A 22,438-nucleotide genomic window follows, 5' to 3' on the forward strand; every position below is an offset into this window, starting at 1 on the left:
CTAAATTTCAGCCCAATCCGTCCAGTGGTTTTTGCGTGAAGGAGTAACAAACATACACACACACACACACACATACAAACTTTCGCCTTTATAATATTAGTGTGATTGTGATGTGATTGTGATAGTGTGATTACTATTTCTATGGTTGTAACTTCAGATTGCTCTAATAACACGATCACAATATTACTTCTGTATAGTCGTGGGTATCTTTGGTTTGTATATCAATGTGGCGTACCGAAAACTTGTTCAGTAGCGAGTTGTAAAGACTTGCGTTTATTACAGAACTTGCGGAAGGCAAGTTACAGGCAGGTAAATAAATTCCGCGCGTGCTTGTGAGTCACTGCGGAAATTTTGCTAACGTTTGTTTTAACTTTTATTTTTGTTACTAGGTGATGTCCGCGACTTCGTCCGCAAGGCTTTAGGTCTTATGTATTACTCGCTTTAACGGTAAAAGAAAACAGCATGAGAAAACCTGCACACCTGAGAGTTCTCCATAACGTTCTCAAAAGTGTGTGAAGTCTGCCAATCCGCACTTGGCCAGCGTGGTAGAATATGGCCAAACCCCTTTTAATTCTGAGAAAAGGCCCGTGCTCAGTAGTGAGAGCGATGGGTTGAAGATAATGATATTTAAATATTAGATGAAGTTTCTTTAGGTACAATACAATAATTTCGTCATAGTCATAGTCATAGTCATTTATTCTTGATAATATACATTATACGTCAATCCAATAATTAACTTTTTTTTTAATAATAAAATGTCACAATAATTTTTCTTAAAAATATAGAATAAGATACAATATTAAATATTAATAATCAATTTTGTCTTCAATCTTTCTAAGTAGGAATTCATTATAACTATAGAAAGACTCCGACAAGCCAGCTTTTCATTTTTCGTTTAAAAATGTCAATGTTTTGCGCATTTTTTCTTTAGGTACTTAGGTACAATAGGACAAAACTTTATGTTATTTGGCAGTTCAAAACGTGCTAATTATTTCTCGATTTGCAACATTATTGAATACGTGATAAGCGGGTTCGCAGACAAAGTCTGCGATCAAAGCCTACAATTTATGGTATATACCTATGCGATCTCACTCGATAGTAAATCATGGTGCAGCCAAAATCAAATGATATGCTAGTTTTTATTTTTGTGCCGAGCGAATACTTCGATGTTCAAGAAGTACATGTGAAAAACAAGACTCTTTCCGATGCTCTCCTAGCCGGTCTACGCAAACTAGTCTCTAGTCCATAGACTAGTACGTCTATGGACTAGAGTTACTAACATAGACAGTTTACAATTTTTAAATCCGAATTGCACTAGTAAAGTTTGTCAAAAACATGGTAGCACCTCTACGGCGTAGACGCGTCTACGCTCTACCGGCAAAGACGTAGCTAGGTTCCGATACGATGCAAGATGGGACAAGATTTAATTAAGCTGCCCTACAAAGTTAGCCCAATATCATCAGATTGTATGATAACTTACCACCAAGTGAGATCACAGTAAGGAATAAATTGTTATCTTAGAAAAGCGTCAAAGAATTATGAATGATAAAATTTATGTTAGAGCGTACTGTATGTACGTAGACGCCTCTACGCTGTAGAGGCTGGAAAAATGGAAGGAATCTGCTAGTTTTACTGCTAGCTACCGGATCTAGCTCGACTAGTTCAAAGTTTAATTTCCGCTGGCGGCTAATAGGTACTGTTTGTTTTTGCTATGCTGGTCGCGCCGCCATATCCATACCTATACCTATTTTGGAGAAGTGGAAATATTTACAGTTAACAGAATTATTCACAACTTTTCTGGTTTATTAGTACATATTATTCGGTCTCATTCAACGCTACAAGAACTCAAGGAAGCTAATAAGACAACAGAAAAGCAAGAAATAAAACTGCGAGGTAATTAAAGTTTCGCCCACGTGATGAATGAGAGCGCATGGCGCCATTGAGCATGGAACTTGATTAATACAACGGAGTAGACCCGCGGGCGCGCAGGGGACACAAAGGGCGCATCAAGATTAGGACCCCGGCGGCCAGGGCTGCAGCGACCTTGCCCTCGCTGCCCCACTTCCCCTCTCCGACATCCTCATTTACGCGTCGTCCGCACAATGGCCTAATCTGAGGAGTTTTGAAGGGGCAGGGCTCAGGGTGCCGCGCGCACCTGAAGGCTGCGCAGCTGGGGTGAGGTCGGTGCCCGGGGTGAGGCCGCGTGCGGGGTGCGGGTGCGCGGGGTGTCCGGGGCGGAAGGCTCAGTCCCGTGCCGAGCGCCGCTCGGGCCGGCCGCCGTACGTCGAGGAGGCCGCATGAGCGCGCCGGAGTGCTAGCGCAGCGGGCGCGGGTGTGGTATGCCCGCGCGTCGCCGCCATGGTCATGCTGGTGGCCTGGGCGCTGCTCGCCCTGATCTCCGGTGAGTCCGCCGCCGTGGTGCCGCTTGCTGGCACCGCGCGCAACAGGCGTTTCCGCCCAACTTGCTATCAACTTGTTTATCAATCGATGCCGATAACGTGTTTGTGAGTGATCTGGATGTGGTTGTTGGAGGCTGGTAAGGTATCGACATCTTCAGGAGCTGCTGCGGTCAGGTAAACTTCGGTTGTAAGATTCGTTCGGGAAACTCTTGTTGGAGCGGCATCGGAACACATTATTAACTGTAAATATTACTATTATGTCCAAAATGTCTCAGCTTGACTGATTCCGGACAATTTTTTTACCTATTTTCAATCGAAATATCCTTAGAAATTATAGACTTCTCATCCGCCAGGTAAACTTTATTTATCGGATTTTGACATTTTGCCAGATTCCCAATACAAAAATTGACATAACGTCTTTGTTCGTTAGATAAAGTTTCCCCACAGGTGGCGAAACAGGTACCGTCGCTACAGTTTTAAAAAAATAGATAAAAACAACTTGTAGCTTTACATGATAATATATTCGCGAAATAAGAAAAATCTCTGAACAGTACGAATTCCCTTGAAGAACATAAATAAATAAAATACAACAAAAGCTTGATTCAATAAGAGTCTCCTCTCTCGGCGCACATAATTTATTCTGTTAACGTGAGAGGGCGTTTCATTCAGGATTCAAGATGCCAATTGTTTCTGCTAAATAATGGAATTTTTCCATTCAGTTCTTGAATAGCAAATTCAGTAAGGTTTAATTAAAATGATTTGATGATTGATCACAATAGCAATTACTCCAAGTACGTAAGTAGTGTTGAATTGGGGATTCTGTATCAAAATTGGTGGGGATTTTGGATCACTCTCGCTACGCTCGCTCGCTTCGCTCGCCGTGATCCAAAATCGCCACCAATTTTGATACAGAATTCCCCAATTCTAAACTACTGTCCTCAACAACACATTAAATAAATGGAGTGTAGCTAAATCCAAGCAAAAATTAATCAACTATCCGTATTTTGAACAAACTATTCACATGGTTTAAGAACGAAATATTCATTCTATTTGCACGAGCAAATAACTAGATAGGTACTAAGAAACCTTGAATTTTAAAATTACTCTTCAAATGTAATATTTTTACAACATGAAAAACAACTATTTGGCTATAACAACCTACACCAAATATTGTGTTTTCAATACCAGTATAATCAGTAAATTAAATAAAAGAAGCAGGTATATGGAAGTTAAACAAGCATATTTAATCATCTAAAACTTTATTATTCATACACCACTTTTTTAAACAAGTTACATTTTTCAGCGCACAGATGGTCGGATGATAAACACAACTATATATGTCAGAATGTGAATTATACAACTCATACAATGTTAATAAACGAGGACATCCTTTATCTTCTAAATTATGTACGTTAGGATTACTTAATATATCTTTTAACCATAACTGCTTTTCAAGGCCTTTACAATAAATATCATTATTTTTTAAAATATCTATTAGATGGTATTTATAGGTCTCGTAAGGCACGATTCCCTCGCTCCATAATATTTTTCTATTCTTTTCAATCCATTTAACTTGTTTCTTTTCTGTGTCTGTTAGCCATTCATAGGGATATGGCGGTTTTATTAACAAAACTTGAACTCGATCACTATACACTATAGCAATCTCTTTAGGCAGAAAGTAATTTTGATCATTTTTAAAACCTTGAACGTCCACAATAATTTTCATGATAGTTTTCGAACAATGTTACTCAGCGGCCTATACTCCACAAGACGATCGTTTATGATTAAACAGTAAGCGCTGGTATTGCTTGGAATTTCCTGAGACGTTTCTATTTCCAGACGAACATCAACTGGACCAGTTTTTAAATTTTCATTTTGTCTGGAACAATCTATGACAAATAAAGGCGCTATTTCTTTAAATGTATGAAGATCAAGCAGTGGATCAATAGGAAGGTTGTAAAACGACTGACGAAACTTGGTGTACATGTCGTATAATATACTGTATTTATTTTCCTCAAACTTGAGATTTAAAGCATCATACGGATAATAGTGGGAATTCAGGAATAATGTGACATTGGTTAATGTACAATGATCGAATATTGTGCTGTCTCTGTTTTTAACGTTTTTTCTATTAGTTTGCAAACCAAATATAACATATCGAGGTTTTTCTAATTGAGAAGCAGTCTTTAACGCCCATGAATGTTTGGTAGTTTTTGGCAATAATGGATATTCATACAAATCCCAATTTCTAAATGCTATTTGTACGGGATTATCTTTTTCTAATTTCCTTAAAAGTATTAATCTTTGCTGATCTGATACTTTAATATGTGGTACTCGCCATTGGATTCTCTGTATATCAATGTCTACAATATCATCGCTACCCATGACAACACTATTTATGTTAGTACTACCTCTGTTAAGTATGAGTTCATGTTTACAGTTTATTATTATTTTATTGTAGTCTTCAGCAAAACCTAAAATCTTATTTAAGGGTATCAAAGCATTAAAATTTCCATTTTGATTTTTAAATCCGTCTATATTCCAACCCCAAGCAGCAGCCGCTTTACTGTCACCGCTATTCATTGAAATGAAAGATTTTATGGTTGTAGTTATTCCAGCATTTCTAATACGATCGATTTCAACACCATTCATTTCGTATCGGATATCTTGAAAAAGAAATGCAATTGCATTATTACTGAAGTCAACACTTTTCTTTTGAACTTTGCCAGCTTGATCTTTATGAGTCACCGAAACTTTTCCTTCAATGTAAATGGAACTGGCTGATGGTAACACGTAAATATCTTGCTGGTGAATAGGTATCCGAATTTCATCATTTTCATTGAAACTGTTATTGTATGGATTATATGTATGAACCTCATAACTCTCGATAGAGTTATCGAATTCAGGTAATTCGTTGATCTGAAGGAGGCTCATACTTTGAAGCCGAGGGCTTTAAGAAATTGTTTATTACTCTGATGAATTTTTTTATATACTCTAACACGTCTTCTTTGTTTTACACTTTCCTTGGTAATAACTTTCTTAATAGTTGGGTTATACTCTTTATAATAATTACTTTTGTTAAATACGATCATTTTGACTTTTTCAAATGAAGACACAAAACAATAGTTTCGCCCTTAAAATTTATATTATTGCCTTCCAAATCCAAAATTTTTATTGTTATTGATGAAATTATCTTTCTTTTGACCGGAAAATATATCACATTACTTGGAGATTCTATAAATCTATGACCTGGAGGAATGTTTGGCACAAACTCATAAATAATATGTGAAGGAGAACCGTTAGTGTACGAACTCTGTACAAGATCACATTCGATCCTTATGACAGACAGTGGTAGAATGTTAACGGATTCTGTAGATTCATGCCATTTATTTGCTTTTAGTTTTTCGTTAGAAAAACCTAGCATAGGTCCAATACTATTTTCTGAATTAAAGTTTATAGTTTCAGTACAGTACAAAGAGCATGTCATTGTATTGATGTTAGATTTTATTTGTAATTCACAATTTTCAACTCTTTCTTTTAGGTATTCATACAAATCTTGTAAATCGTAAGCACCTGGTTGAATAAGAATTCTTTTTTTCTCTTCTCCATATTCAAACACATTATTATTATAGTCTACATTTGGAATTGAATTAAATGCAGAAAAATATACTAAGCCACACTCATATTCGTCTTCCAAAATAAGAGGAGGGGCGTAAAATGATTCTAGAATAGATTTTTCACCCACGATCGTGAGTGTAATAGACATGATGGTTAAATGAGCTTACATATTTTTGTATCATCTATTTATTTTCAATTTTTATTCCAAAAATTAATAAGAAATTTGATACATAGATGGCCACAGTTATAAGAATTAGATCCTTGATAATTGTCATAATTATAATTAATATTCGCTCCCACATATTTTACAAATTCTTTAGGCGGTTTCAAATTACCATAACTATCAAAGTATTCAATGTAATTATTTATTTTTGCATAGGCTACCCAATGAGTTCCAGGATTTTCAGAGCTATCTAAGTTGATGATACCACACTCTTTTTTAAAAGGATATTTTGGAAGTTCATTTCTCATAAATACACCTCTGAAATAAGGAATATTTTTTGAAATTTTTAGAATATCCAAGTTACTTAGAGCACGATTAGGTAGCCGCCGAATCAGTTTTTTTCCTTTGCTGTGTATATTCCCAAACCATTACCATAGGGCTTTATAAATAATCCTTTTCCGATACACAATGTTTCCATCTTCTCGTTATGTCTCTTTAGTTCTTGAAATTTTTTTTTCATTAAATTAATAGCATTGACTGCTTTCACTATACTAGCAGTACCACCCGCTAAGCTGCCCGCGGCAGACAATCCTGCAAATATGGGGACTAGTGGCAAAACCCCACCTGTCTTTGGTATGGGTATTATACGCGGTACATTAACTGAAGATGTCGCTGCTAATTCCTTAGCAGCAGCAAGAGCTAATTCGATTGCAGCTTTTTTGCATTTAGGTTTCAATTTATGGATATGTTTTTTCGCGCGAGATACAATATCCTTAAAGCTTTTCTTAAAACCAGCACCAGAATTACTTGTTTTCAAATTGTTAGATTTTCTTCTCAAAGTCATTTTACGCTTGGATGGTTGTTTCTCCATTTTTAATAAAAGAGAACTCTGCTCAGTATCGTAGATAATAAGAGACTGAAAGTTGTTAACATAAAATGTGTTTATAAAAGATTTAGTTTATCTATCCAACTGTTTTCACTAGGCGGCAGACCTAACCATTTGACATATAATTTATTTCCTTTTGTTTTTAAAACCTTTTCAATAAGATATATATCAGGATGTTTTGTTTTTTGTAATTCTTCAGTATAGAATGATCCTAAAATAGGTCGCTGTCTTGCATCTTTTAGAAGGTAAGTAATTGGATGAGTGTTTTGAACTTGAGCTATATTAAAAATTTCAGTTGACCAGTTGGGAGTATATCCTTTGTCAAAAGTTCCTTTGTATTTGCTTATTCTTACATAATCTCCAATTTTGAATTTTGAACGTTTCTGCGATGGTGCTGATAATTGTAGTAGTCTGTATCTTTTTAGTATATTTTGTTTATTCTTTTCATTAACTTTATCTGGAGCTGTACCAATTGTTCTGTGAAATGTGGAGTTATATTTTTTCATGATGTGCTCGAGGGTTCCATCATTCCATTTGTAATTCCCTTGCAAGCTAAATTGCTTGTACATTTTAGTTTTCAACGTTCTTATAAATCTTTCTACTATTGACGCCTTTTTAGTGGAATAAGTGGAATAATGATTTATACCGTATTTTGTAATAATTTTTTGAAACAACTATTATAAAATTCTGTTCCTAAATCAGTTTGTAGATTTTTGGGAACACGACCTTTTTCTAGTAACTTACTAAATGCTTCAGTCACAGTTTCTTTATTTTTAAGTTTAAGCGGATATGCCCATGCATACTTTGAAAAAGCATCGATGACTGTTAAAATATATTTATATTGTGAATTATCTTTTGAGAATGATTGCATATCAACTAAATCGGCCTGCCATACATCATCAATGTCTTTAAGTATAACATGTCTTCGAGGAAAATTTTTCCTAACATTTTTATGTATTTCATTTACTACACTATCTTTGCTCATTTTTTGAATTTACGACTTACACCTTCTATATTCCTTTTTAGACTATTTATTTCTGATTTTAACTGCAACAATGTTTCCTCTACTGTTTTTAATCGTATATAGAGCCCATCTAAGAATTTGTCAACATATAGTTTAGTAGCACAGTCGTTTGGGTCAATGGGTGTACCAACATGTTTGATGATTTTATGTTGAGCATCAAAGATATTTTCTAAGGCAGAGCTATCCATTTTCAGTTTCTTGTGTACATGATGACCAAACTTGTTGACATTCATGTTCAACAGTGTTTATAGAACTAAGCAAAAATGTAACCAGGTTTTATTTTTATATACTTATTTTATTATACCAGCTTCTTTAAGTTCTTCAATTATTGATATAATCTCATTGTCATGACTAGTGTTGCCAGCATCTTTTGAAGCAATTAAAATTTTCAATCTATCTACTAACTCATTCGGATCATCCCAGTATATGAAATCTGTATTTTTTTTCAAAGTTTTAAGAGTTGGCATAAAACCACCTTGTTTTTTTTCTTTTAATTCACTATCAGTAAAGAGAGGTTTCACAATTTTAGTATATTTTGTCCCTTTATCGCCTTTAATCTGATTCGTAGGGTTATAATCTCTCCTATGTGCACTAGTATTGCATAAAATATCTTTATATACTAATTTATCTTGATCAGATACAATCTTTACATCTGGTTTACTCTGAAATAATAATTCTGCCAAACCTGGGGTTACTTCATAGGATCTATTTCCTATTTTAGCCATCATATTTTTGCTATGAGCATCACCATCTGAAAATGTTACTTTTGTATTTCCAATCATTAAATTACTATTTTCATTACGTACACCAAAAGGTACATTCAAATTATAGATTTCATTGCTTTTTTCAGGCGTTGGAGATGGAGTATAGAATTCTTCGATTTCTTCAAAATTTTGGGTAGAAGTTATTGGTTTTGGTGTTACATAATTTTTATCATCATTTTCTATGTTTTTAATTTTATCAGAAGTTGAAGGTGAACATGTATCTGGTAAATCATGGTGACTATTGTTTTTATTTTCTTTTTTTTGCAATACTATGGATTCTAATGGATCCGTTATGGATTTAAAAAGTTTGCGCCTTTTTAGTTCTAAATCATCTTCTTCTTCACGCATTTGTTTTGCTTTCTTTTTGATGGTTTCAATTGATTTAATTAATTGTTTCTTTACAACGGCTTCCATTTTTAAATTAAATATGGGTAGGTATTCTTACCAGTGCTCTCATTTGACTGACTAAATTTGTGTCTCGTATGTGGTATATAATTGTAAAATTGTTAGTCGAATTTCACGAATATGTCAAATGTTTTTCTGTACCGACCGTTATTTAGTTCGCAATCTTTGTTGATTGATAAAAACATAAACGGATCTTTCCAAATACTTGCACACAATTGTTTAAAGACATGCCAGCTCATATCAGAATTAACATGTTCCTTATATATATGTTTTAAGTTTATATCATCTTGCTTGAAAATAATTAAAAAGTTAACATTGTCACGTATTAATTGCTTAGGAATTTTTGAATATGTTTGGGTCAAGTAAAAGCAATCAATTTGTTTGTGTCTGCCCATCGAAAAATAATTTCGAATATTAACTTGATTTTCACAAGTCACGTCGTCAAAAATGAAAATAGAATTTCTTAAGGCTTCAGTTGGCGAAATAACTTCTTCACTATTTTTGAACATAATAAATTTAACATCTGGAGTATTTTGAAAAACTTTTTGTAGGAAACAATATTTAGATTGAAAAGTGGACTTTGAGTAAATATAAACATTTTGGAATTTAAGTCCATTTTCGTGCAATAATAAGTTTATCATAATATTTGTTTTCCCACAGTTGGAGGGTCCGCAAATTATGCATCGAATTGTGTTTGGTAGAAGTTTACTATGTCGGCTAAAGCATGGTGGTGGTGTTTCAACATCTATATAATTTATTTTTAATGATTCAGCCTGTTTTATCAACTTCATATTACTGATTGATGATAATTTTAAAAATGCAACTTATTAAATAACTTCATATTATTGCTAGTTGATTTAAATTTTAAGGTATTGCTTGTAGGTATCACATTCGTGTTTCACTTCGCACTTGTCTAGCGCACTATTATTTGTCGATGATTATATTAAAATGTAGGTATACATTTTAATTTAAACCTTGTGATAATAGTATGAAATTGAAATTCGTAAGAACTTAATATTAAACAGGTTCTAACATGTCGCTAGAGATTGCATAATGCGGACGAATGTCATACAAGTATATACAATTGTTTTGAAAACTTGACTCCATAGATTTGTTACTAAACAATTTTCATTCCCAGATCTTCTCACGCAAGGAACTCACTCGCTTCTGGTTAGTGAAAAAAATTACTTATATAATATTTTGACTGTATTCTTTTCTATTTTAGAATTTGTTTATTGATATTTTTATAAATGTTGTTTTATTGTTATATTTATAAAATTTTGTATTTTGTTACAGCATCATGTCGGACTTTTATTTCACGGATGACGAAAGAAACACAAGTATGAATAATCCATTTTATGGAGCTCAAGACTTGGATGCTATTTTAGAAAGAGAAGAAGAGAATAGATTGAAAGCTTTACGTGAGCAAAAAAATAATGAAACACTTGAAAATAACACCAGTTTGAAAACCATAAAAAAGAAAAATAAATTGTCTTTAAAAAAGAAGCTTCCAAAAATAGATCATGTGATTTCACCAGCTCCAGATTCATCTTTTGTTATACGGAAAAATAAAGCAAAGGGAAGCCACATTATAAAAATTGAAATACTTGAAATTGATAGTAAAGAACAGGAGAACAGTGCAAAGACTAATTTGAGTGTACAGTACATAGTGAGTGATAATTATGACAATATGATGGATGCTACAGAAGATTTAATTAATAGGATTATACAAAAGCTAAGTGTGCCTGAATAGTTAAATTTAATATTATTTTATTGTTATTTTGCGATTGTAAAAATAAAAAGCATAAATGAGTTCTAATTAAAGTATAAAGTATATTTTATATTTTCATATCATGCAAGTAAGTTGTAGTCCGAATATTTTCCATTAAGTAGTAAGTTTTTATAATACGTTAATCTTATGTTAAGTACTAAGTTTATGAAGTAATGTAAATAATTGGTTGAATTAATAAAGGGAATATAAAATATGTTGTGATTTTATTTGAAATAAAACACTGTGGTAAACTTAATCAAATTTATTAAATGCTAAATTACCATTAAAACTAATATTAAAATTAGACACATAAAAATTTGTAAAATACATAGGTACTTAGCATAATATTTTTACTAAAGAATCGTGCTGTAATGCCCCCAAGGCAAAGTTTTAAAATCATTTTCCATTATTTGCCTTTTATTATCATCACTATTTAATACTAATTTATTAATTTTCTGAGTAAAAACCTGATGATTTTTTGATCGTATGACAAACATATCATCTCTTATATTTTCATTGCAAAATAAGGCTTTCTTATATTTCTCAAAGTTTAATTTTTTTGTCACAGGCTTCGTGATACCCTTTGCTTTACTGATAGTTTTTTTCTCAGAAAGTAAACAATATAATTTTGCGCGTAAACCAACAAATTTAGAAATGATTTCTCCTCCCATTTCGTCTTTAAAATATCCAGGTATTTTCATATTAGCTTTCGGCATATTAAAAATATTATCATCTTCAAAATTGCTAGTATCAAAATAATGAATGTTATCTTTCATATCTTCATAAAAATCATCAGTTTTTACAAGATATAGTAAACTATCAGTATCCGTATAACATAACTGAACATTATTTCCATAGATTCTTTTTATGACCGAATAATGAAAATGATACAAATGCGTTTTCGACAGTTCAAGAATCGTGAATCCAATATATATTGGTCGATCTAAGACAATTTTTGTTTTTTTCAATTGAATAGCTACTAAGTTTTCAGAAAAAATTGATAAACTGTGAAAATGTGGTGCACTAATATATTTTTCCGCTCCATTCAATTTATTAGTATTATTTGTAGTATCTCTCCAAACGTTTACTAGTTTTACGTCAACCTGCTTCCTTTTGTTTTCTATCGTTTTTCCAAAAATAGAATTATTCTGCTTTTTAAAAAAGTCTTTCTCAAAATCAGACTTGGCATTTTGTCTGAGACTTGTGTTTAAAAAAATATAAGGCTCTAAAAAGTTGTCCTGATAAAAAGATAGCACTCTGTATATTTTTAAAAGCAATAAACCATTCTTTAAGCATTCTTGCAAGTGCATATAATGAATAACAAAACGATGTTTATTATATAAATTTGCCACCAATTTTTTGCTTTGATTTTGAGCAGGAGAATATTTTTCCGCAGCAAATGGTAGGTCTGAATGAGCATCATGAATATTATCCGGATAACATAAATCTACCTCGAGAATATATCCACACTGACTTTTTTTAGAAATGTTCCTTACATCAAAATTTTTAATTTCATTTTCATTTAAAAATTTAAAGTCACGCATTGGCATTTTTTGCATCATAGCAAAACCGTAAAGGTTGACACAGTCTAAATAAATTAAGTACGTACTTGACTCATTTTTATTGTAGGATGGTAAATATTTATTGTTTGCTTCAGCATATCTCAATGAACACTGGGCTAAACCACCTCGAATACCTTTTTCTAACATCTGATACATATCCACATCAGAAATCAAATCAAGCTCAACTTTAGTATATAACAACATTGCGTCCCAACTTAAAGATGGAGATGATACATAATAGCAGGGGTCTAAATTATAATAGTCTAAACTCATATTTCTGAACTTTTCAAAAACGTCGCATAGTAATAAGACATCGCATTGTAAGTATAAATCTGTATACTCTCCTAAGTTTTTTATACCAAAAGTTTTCCATATTTTTAAAGCGTGTTCGTAATCCTCAATGGAAATATTTTCACCTGTGAGTTTATTAAAAAAAATCGAATGTTTTGGTAACTTTGTTTCATTATATTTCTCCCATGCATCCATATAATCATAACAAAAGACACCCTTTTTACAGGCCAAATTTAATAAGTGTTCATCCTTAATAAATACACGCATATGCTGAAAATCATTCGGATGAAGACTCTTTGCCAGTTTATCCAAACCCGAACTCAAAAAATTAAATGAATCGATAAACTTCAGTTGAGCAGCATTTGTTTTATCAATAGGTAAAAATTTTGTGAATGATATATATTTTTCTTTAGATTTTGGTATCAAGCTCGTTTTTCCGGTAATTTCTGATAATTCTTTAATAAATAAGTGGCAATCATAACCACTCAAGTTATGAAAAATGATCGGTATAAACGTACATTTTTTTGCATTTATGTTACAAGTGTTGTGAGCAGGGCCTCGGTATTTACCTGTAAAATGGTCATGATCCTTTACTATTATATCATATTTTTTAAACATTGTTTTACAGATGCAGCAAATTTTTGCTTCATTATATGAAGTCAACTCTTCGGTAGTAAGAGGAAACATTGGATTATTTGTATTTAAAATACCGTGCAATCTTTTTACATCTCGCGTAATGCTTTCAACAAATTTTTTACCACAGTTTGGTCCGCGATAGCTTACAAAGTCATTAAGCTCAGGTTTAGAATGGCAACATATGTAATAAGCGAAACAAGATGGTTCATGTGTTTGTATATCTTCAGTATAAAGAGATTTATTTTCGTTTGAATATTTACAAAGCAAGCTCTCAAAATCGCCATATATCACGATAGGAATTCTTTGAGTTCTCTCATAGTTTGAAAAATGCAACTTACTACCATCTTCTGGAAGTACAGTTTGTCTTTTAGCACAATCGTGATTGTGTAGTTTTTGTTCATTTGCGAAATATAAAAAACATTCATCACATAAAAATATTTTAGACTTGTGTTTTGTTAATTGCCTTCGCACAAGTCGGCCAAAGTCTTTAATCAAACAGTAATGGGCTTTGTCATTTTTAGTAATATATAATAAATTAACATGGGTAAGTTTTCGAGCTAAAGTCACATACAAAGGACCTGTAACTGTATTATTGGCTTCTAACCCATAAACATTTACACTAATAGTTGGATTGTTCTTCTCAAAGGTTTTAATATCTTCAATTCCCGGAGGAAATGTCATATTTCTTATGTCAAAAAGCAATGAATAATGAGGATATGATGAAACTCTATTGGAATTAAGTTTTGTAGGATACATTTTAGCAGCAATGCACCATAAAAAGCAACAATCATCGAAATTATGAATATTTAGACATGATTTTGTATTTCTTATATGTGATGGTAATGCCAAATATGATCCACCTTTCAGAGGATTATATTTATTAATATTTATCTCCAAATGACTGATAGAATCAATTGTCCAACCAGATTCTGACTGTTCGAATTCTGCGCATTTGCAAGTTAACTTTTGAGCACATTGTAATAAAAAATTATCAATATCAGTACTTTGGACTATAATACCATATTTAGTACTGAAAGATTTAATAGACTTTTCAAAATTTTTTGGTAAAATATACGAAACAAATAACTCAAAATTTACTTTAATGGCAGTGTGTTTCTTTAGAGATATATTTATGATCTCGCGTGTGGTTTTAAATATTTGTGAAAAAAAACTCTCTGGAACTAAAGTTGTAGAGGTCGGATTTACTTTGTAACTGACTATTCTGTTTCTAAAAGCCGTTTTTATAATTTGCACATTCTCATATCTAGATTGAAATAAACTATTAGATTTATGAGTATTTGTTCTGTTATGTGACGATATAGATGTTTTAACATAAAGGTTACACTCTTTGCAGAAAAACATTTTCAATTTCATAGAATTGCTTATCTTGTTTATCTATTTAGTATCTAGTTTCTCAGTTCTGGTTTTAATATTCTGCGTATAAAAAATCGGTAAGGAAATACAGCTAAATAATAAATCAAGCTATTGGCTAATAAACAGTAAACAGTTATTAATAGAATGGAAGTAATGCGATGTTTCGATATCAACATTCAAACATGTCAAGTATCTAGTTTGTATGGTTCTAGTTTCTCAGTTCTAGATTTTAAATTTTGGATAGTTATGAGATGACTGTATTAAAATAAAGTAATCTAGTTATTTTCAGACAATGTGCAGACTTAGTAAGAGTATAAGGGCTGTAAGTATCACGTTATTAATATCCCAACTTCAAATCTTTCGATATGAACATTTAGACATTTTTATTTAATTTTATATGGTTCTAGTTTCATATGGTTCTAGTTTTTATGTTTCTAGTTTCATATGGTCTAGGCTTTGTATGGTCTAGGTTTTGTATGGTCTAGGCTTTGTATGATCTAGGCTTTGTATGGTCTAGGCTTTGTATGGTTTAGGCTTTGTAATTTCTGTAAAAAAAACACGTTAATTTAATTTTATATGGTTCTAGTTTCATATGGTTCTAGTTTTTATATTTCTAGTTTCATATGGTCTAGGCTTTGTATGGTCTAGGTTTTGTATGGTCTAGGCTTTGTATGATCTAGGCTTTGTATGGTCTAGGCTTTGTATGGTTTAGGCTTTGTAATTTCTGTAAAAAAAACACGTTAAAAAATATTTACAGGCACAAACATAAAGATAGTAATTTAATTGTCATACTTATTATATACAATATGTTGCAGATGAAATATTTTTTGAATTTATTTATGAAAATAATTTCTAAGATTTACAAAATTTAATTTACAAAATTTATCTTAGAAATTATTTTCATTTGCAGGGTATAAAATGGGCTGAATATTTTTTAGTTCAGCCTTACTATCATCAATTAATTTGGTGAGGGACTTCCATACCACCGAATTTAAATCAGTTGCAAGTTTTAGTGTGCAGATGGCATGCTTCCAACGCTCATTGTTCGCGAGTTTCTCCACTTCTTCAGAGTTGTAGACGCGCAGCTCGAAGTAGTAGCTGCCTTTCTTCGATGGGTCTGATTGGGATGTATACCCCGACGCAACGCGCCGACTGAGAAAACTTCTCAATTTCGCAGCGCGCACTGGCTTGCTAGTAGATTCATCCTGAAATTGAAAAATATTCAATTTAGTATCATCTGCGATAATTTCAACTCTCTACCTATTATGGTTCATGAGATAAAGCCCGCTGACAGACAGACGTCCGGGCGGACAGCGGTAGCTTAGTAATAGGATCCCACTGGTACCCTTCGGATATGATCCCTAACAAAATAATAACTTTAACAAACTATATTCATAAATTTATATACAGACCAATTGCCTAACAACATTCTTATTGGGAAGTCTTTTAAAAGCTTTAATCCAATAAAATATAAATAAGACAACTCACCTCAGATTCGGTAATAAACCTCCTCCGCTTAACAGATGGACTCGTAGGTGTATTTGGAGACGTTTCGGGTTCAGATTCCGATCCGCTCGATTCGAACGGATTCTTCGGAGCAGAAGAAGTCACCTCCTTTTTCTTGATCGTCTTCTTCCGCTTCACCTCACGTTTCTTCTTAAGAGACTTCGATGTTGATGGGGGCTGCACCAAAGCGATGGGGTCTTCGTCTTCGTCAAATGGATTGATGAAAGATGAAGAGGCCCTGAAAAACAATTTAAGTAACTATCAACATGAAAACTCCAAATAAAAATTCAATAGGTACCTAGTTGCTTAATTCAAAAATAAACATATAAAATAAAAATACTTACATACTTTATTTCGACTGTTGTTGTCGTCGTATCCAAAACTCGGAAAGAAAGGAATGGTGACGCTTAGGATCGACCTATTTATACGCTCGAATTCTAAAACCTCTTTCATAATAAACGAAATGGATTGAAATAAATTAGATTTAAACATTTGCGCATGTAACTTTAAACACTAAATCATCACAACATAAAACTTATATTTGCGAAAGTAATCAGACTAGATTTATACATTCGTATGAACACTGTCTTACGTATAAATTATTGCCGCATCAGCTATAGGTGTTCGATTTTGAAGCATGGAAGACGCTGTTGTTTATAGTTACGCAGTGAATTGAGATCTAACCGTAAAAGGAATGGTATGCGTCGGACTCGCGATAGTTAAAATGTTAAAAGGTTATACATTTTACTACTTTCCATAGGTAGGTATAAAATTTGTGAAAGGTCTAATAATATTTGCTCCTATTTGATGCTTCAATCTTCTTCCTTGCGAATTTGATTTAAAACTTGAGTGGAAATCCTTTAATTTTCGACGTCAAAAAATATCCTGGATCCGTCTCCAAGATGTGAATTGTCTGTGTATCAAATTTCGGCAAGATTCAGCCGTTAGTCTTTAGTTTAGACAGACGCCTTTTTGCATCACTAATCATACTTATTATAAATGCTAAAGTGTGTCTGTTTGTTTGTTTATTGGTTCGTCCTTCAATCACGTCGCAACGGAGCAACGAATCGACATGATTTTTCGTGGGTATAGTAAAAGAACTGGAGAGATATAGACAACTTTTTATCTCGGAAAATCATAGAGTTCCCGCAGGATTTAAAAACCTAAATCCATGCAGATGAAGTCGTGGGGGCATCAGTGAATTTATTATATTAGTACGCATTGTACGTATTTTTTTCGTCCATTAATCTCTATTTATCAAAGTATTTATAACAATCGAAATATATTTAAATAGCGGGAAATGTGTCTAAATTCATCATTAAAGAATTAATTTTCGATAAATAATAATGTATGATAAGCTTGCACACCTTACTAGAAATCTGCTATAATATATTTTTACTAATAAATCTTTATCCAAAATTCATTGTTTGTAGATCAGAATGGAGTTAATATATCCTAAATATCCTCGCTATGCAACTCAAATCGCAAGATTGCGAAGTTTTGATACCTGGCCTCAAGATTTAAATCAAAAACCTCAAGAAATGGCTGATGCTGGTTTTTTTTATACAGGAGATAGTGATCGCGTGATTTGTTACTTTTGTGATGGCAGGCTCAAAGACTGGGGCATCGAAGATCATCCATGGTCGGAGCACGCACGCTGGTTTCCGTCCTGTCCCTATGTTTTACTTGTGAAGGGTGAAACATACCTACAAAGTGATAGCAAAGATGTTTGTGGTGCATCAAAAGTATCTGAACAATTTGTAAATAACAATATAATAAGTTCTTTTGCAGACAGAAACATATTATGTGTTGAAAATATTAAAGAAACACTTTGCTGCAAAATTTGTCTTGTAGAAGAAGTAGCTGCGTGTTATATACCATGTGGTCATGCTATAACGTGTACTAAATGTGCTTTATCGTTGGATAAAATGTTATGTCCGATATGTGGAAAAGCAATCGTTAATGTAATACGAATATATTTCTGATGAGCTATAAACATTTAAAGAGTCTACCTTTATCCAACCTATTATAAGTATGCGCAAGCCTCGAATCAATCGATCGAAATTCATACTAATGAATACAGCAATGCCGGATCAAGCAGAAACACGATCAATATACAAAAATAATTTGAGCGCAACAAATCAAATGGTTAACTATGCGAGAGCAAACTTTTAGACGTAAAATTATCATGCATATGGGCTCGTTCGCATTTCTTATGAATGCCGCAGTCTCGTCGAACTCATCGTATTATATCATCCACTGTGCGGTGCGGGCGTATGATATAGGATCCGCAATAACTAGTCATTGAGGATTTTGTCTCACTGTTGATAGTGATTAATTGTTGCTTGGATTTAGGAATACTCCATTTATTTAATGTGTTGTTGTGGACAGTAGCCTACATTGGGGATCCTGTATCAAAATTCATGGGGATTTTGTATCACGGTGAGCGTAGCGAACGAGCGTTAGCGAGAGTGATCCAAAATCCCCATGGATTTTGATACAGGATCCCCAATTCAACACTACTTACGTAGGTCATCTAGAAGTGATGATGAGTGTGCGGTCTCATCATCACACTCTAAAAGGTATTATAGTACCTAGTTCACTGACTTTCACAAATTTATCACTTATGAAGACTAGTGACACTTAACTACAGCTTTATGAAATTCTTTAGCAACTTCTACAACATAAATCTGAATCAGATCTCAGTAAAGATCTGGAGGCTAAGTAATGCTCTATGCATTTTTAAAACGTAAATTAACATCACTAGAAACGCAGATACCTAGTAGGGAACTCTACCAATTCTTCGATATCTAAACTTGAAGTAGGTTTGGATTACAATGCCGTTCACGGTACACCCTGATCTTGAAAAATATTAGATATCTTACTGATCTTCAATAAGAAAAGGGCGTCTTAGATCTTCATTATGAAAAACACTACAAGAAAACTTTTTAACGTAGTTTTGCCCTGTTTCTTTCATAGTTATGTGTATTATCCAGGAAACTTAATTTTCCTCAGAAATCCTATACTAACAATCCACCCTTAAGACTGTTTAGTTTTTTAAACAATACTTTGACGAGCTTTCTAATGAAGAGAAGCACTCTTAAGCAAAAGTTTAATATTCCCCTTTAGTTCCATTTAGAAAATTACCTTCTAACTGTCCTCTATTACAAAGCTTTGGTTAATATAAAAGGCTACTATTACGACTAGTAAAGCCATATACTTACGGATAAGTTGAGCAGTCATCATCAACTGGTCGTATAGTAGTTTAACTGCTCGAGCAGTCGTTAAACTGAATGATAATGACAGTAAGATTGTAAATAATTTTATTGTGAGTGTAAAGCATTATCATAAAAATTATAAATAGGAAGATGGTAGTTCGCTATACCTTTCGGTCATGACTGCTATATAACAAGTTAAATCAAATTGAAAAAGTAAGGTTTAGATCAAACAATCTCGTAACATCTAACCCTGGTATCCTGATAAAGAAGTTTTTAATCTTATGTTCTTCTTCTCGTGCCTCTTCTTTTAATAATGTCCAGAACGAAACGAAAACTTGTGCTACATTGGTCTATTCCCGGATGTTCATAAGTCACGACTTCTTCTTCTATAACGAAGCTTCTCTATTCCTCAGTTTTGAGTCATATTAATTTATCTTTTCAAGTCAGAAGATATGACTCGTTTTATGGACAAAATCATCTCTATCTCTATTCAGTCTCTCTATCTCAGTCTCTCTATCTCAATCTCTCTATCTCAGTCTCTGTTTTTACCGGCGCATCGTATGACTATATCGTTTCTTAGCTTTTGGACCCAAATTATTAGCTTCTTCGGTAGCCCATTTCAAACCCTCTAGTTTTTTGAGTACTGTTTTGACTGTCCAAGTCTCACAACTGTAAAGAGTGGGCCAGACGTAACAATTAAGCATTTTTATTCGCATAATATTATTTCCTCTAATAGCGAGGAAATCTAGGAAAGATATTCGACCTGAAGAACTCGTCACTGCGCCAGGAATGTCATCAAATACTGAATAATATTCGTATTTGTATTCCCAAAAGACGTGGATATATAAAAAATGTATAAATATCTCTGAATTCAGCATCTCCCTTTATTGCTTATGATAAAACTCCCCATTGTTTCTTTTATGACGCCAACAAAGGGACTTACCGTCACCGTGTCTTTGTTCCACTCTGGCGTGTCTTATGCAAATCATTGATGTAAATTGTACAGCGATACATTGTGAAGGCTGTTTTTCTTGAAGCGTAAAATGAAGGACAATGCACTTTCAGCAAAAAAGCTTCAAAGTCAAAGTCAAAATCATTTATTTAAAGTAGTATTGTACTCCTTTTGAGGGTCGGAATGGTGATAATTAATTACTAAAGCTTCGTAGTGGGTATCTGCTAACCAAGACCATAATATTAATTAGGTATATGTAATGTAACAATTTTGGATTCGATTTTGAGCATTACATTACAATGGTGCAGTAAAAAGCGCTAATAACCTAGTGGTTAAGACATCAGCCTAGTAGTCGGGTGGTTTGGCGTTCGATACCGGGCACACATCTCTAACTTTTCCAAGCTATGTGCGTTTTGAGTAATTATATATATCACGCTTTATATTTATTTATTTATTTATTTATTTAATTGCTGTCATGTACTAATAACTATATAACTTAAAGCTAGATAAGTATAGTTACATGACGGTTAAGAAAAAAATCTTGAGGAAACCTGCATGCCTGAGAGTGAGAGTTCCCCATAATGTACTCAAAGGTTTGTGAAATCTGCCAATCCGGACTTGGTCAGCGTGATAGACTATGGCTCGTGATCAGTACCTTCGCACCCAAAATAATAATAACTAGGTAGTTCTTACCGCGTCCGCCCGAAAAAGCGGACCTACGAAAATCAGAGTCAGTATGAAGTATAGTCTAGAAGACTCGACCCAGTTTTTGACTATCATAATATGATTTTCACTCTAAGTAAATTCATCATGGTCAATCAATGTTGAAAGTTATGGTAATCTGATGATGAAAACCCGGAATTAATATGAAGATACTAAAATTTTATTAATTCTCGATTTCTGGTTTATATTTTCCTTTTCCAAAAAGCGTGTACATACCTATTTCATCCATTAGAGTTATTCTACTGTGAACAATTTACGTTTATACTTGAATTATTTATTTTCTCGTGTATTCGTGTTGTGTGAATAAACAAAACAATTCGAATTCTATTTGTTTTGATATTCATGCCATATTTTGTTTTCTGCTAACAAGTTTTAGCGAAAATACATTTCGGAGCGTTCTGCAGCACTTTATTAAGGAAATTTAGTTTGTTAGGCTAAAGTGGAGAATTTCCTAATTCATTTAGAATGTGGAGGCGCTTATAACGCAATGTTTTAAATAGGATTTGAAGCTTAGAAATTAGAGTTTCTAACTTAGGTGATGTATGAACCAGTTCTAAGAAGTTATCTACAAGTTCGCTCTATACTACTATGCGATATTATATTCATTTTGGAATACCTATAGTTACGAAATCTAGTTGTAGTGATATTCTTTCAAGTAAACCAAAATAAAAGAATCATTGGAATATTTGAATTATTTTGTCTCTAATTTGCACAACTAAGAAAGAAATACCTACTTTTCTTTCATTGCCACTTAGAATTTGGGAATCTTAGACGCAATGCATTACGGATTAGGGTGTAGCTAAACTTAACAACTTAAACTTAGCTTTCTGTACTTCGCCATACGGTTTAAATTGGTATAACGAGAACTCGCGGAGGATACTTTTTTCAAACTTTCAAGTGTCTATTTCAGCAAATAATTCCACAAATCTTATGATCCAAGCTAAATGTAAAACGAAAAAGTTTCGGGGTTGATCTTATCCATCGTAATAAAGATCGCATATATTTAGAGCAAACTCTATGGAAACTCCATTTAAAACTTAAATACTGTTACCTCCGCAAACGTGGATCGATATTCAATTTGGATGCCATTTTCAATAGCGATTAGGTTTTTGTCTGTATAGGTACCCACTTATTGTATATGTATAT

The 22,438-nt window shown here is 33.1% G+C and overlaps 1 protein-coding gene across 1 annotated transcript in view; it reads left to right on the top strand.

Moving 5' to 3' along the window:
• Nucleotides 1-2,277: 2,277 nt before the first annotated feature.
• LOC123875451 (neuronal acetylcholine receptor subunit alpha-7-like) overlaps nucleotides 2,278-22,438 on the top strand; it is a 164,269-nt gene continuing 144,108 nt past the window's right edge. The window contains exon 1 of the mRNA XM_045921285.1: nucleotides 2,278-2,401. Coding sequence (XP_045777241.1) covers nucleotides 2,359-2,401 — 43 coding nt within the window. The 5' untranslated portion in view covers nucleotides 2,278-2,358. The remainder of the gene's footprint in view (nucleotides 2,402-22,438) is intronic.

The sequence above is a fragment of the Maniola jurtina genome, chromosome 2 (genome assembly GCF_905333055.1).
Source record: "Maniola jurtina chromosome 2, ilManJurt1.1, whole genome shotgun sequence".
In the NCBI taxonomy this organism is placed as follows: domain Eukaryota; kingdom Metazoa; phylum Arthropoda; class Insecta; order Lepidoptera; family Nymphalidae; genus Maniola; species Maniola jurtina.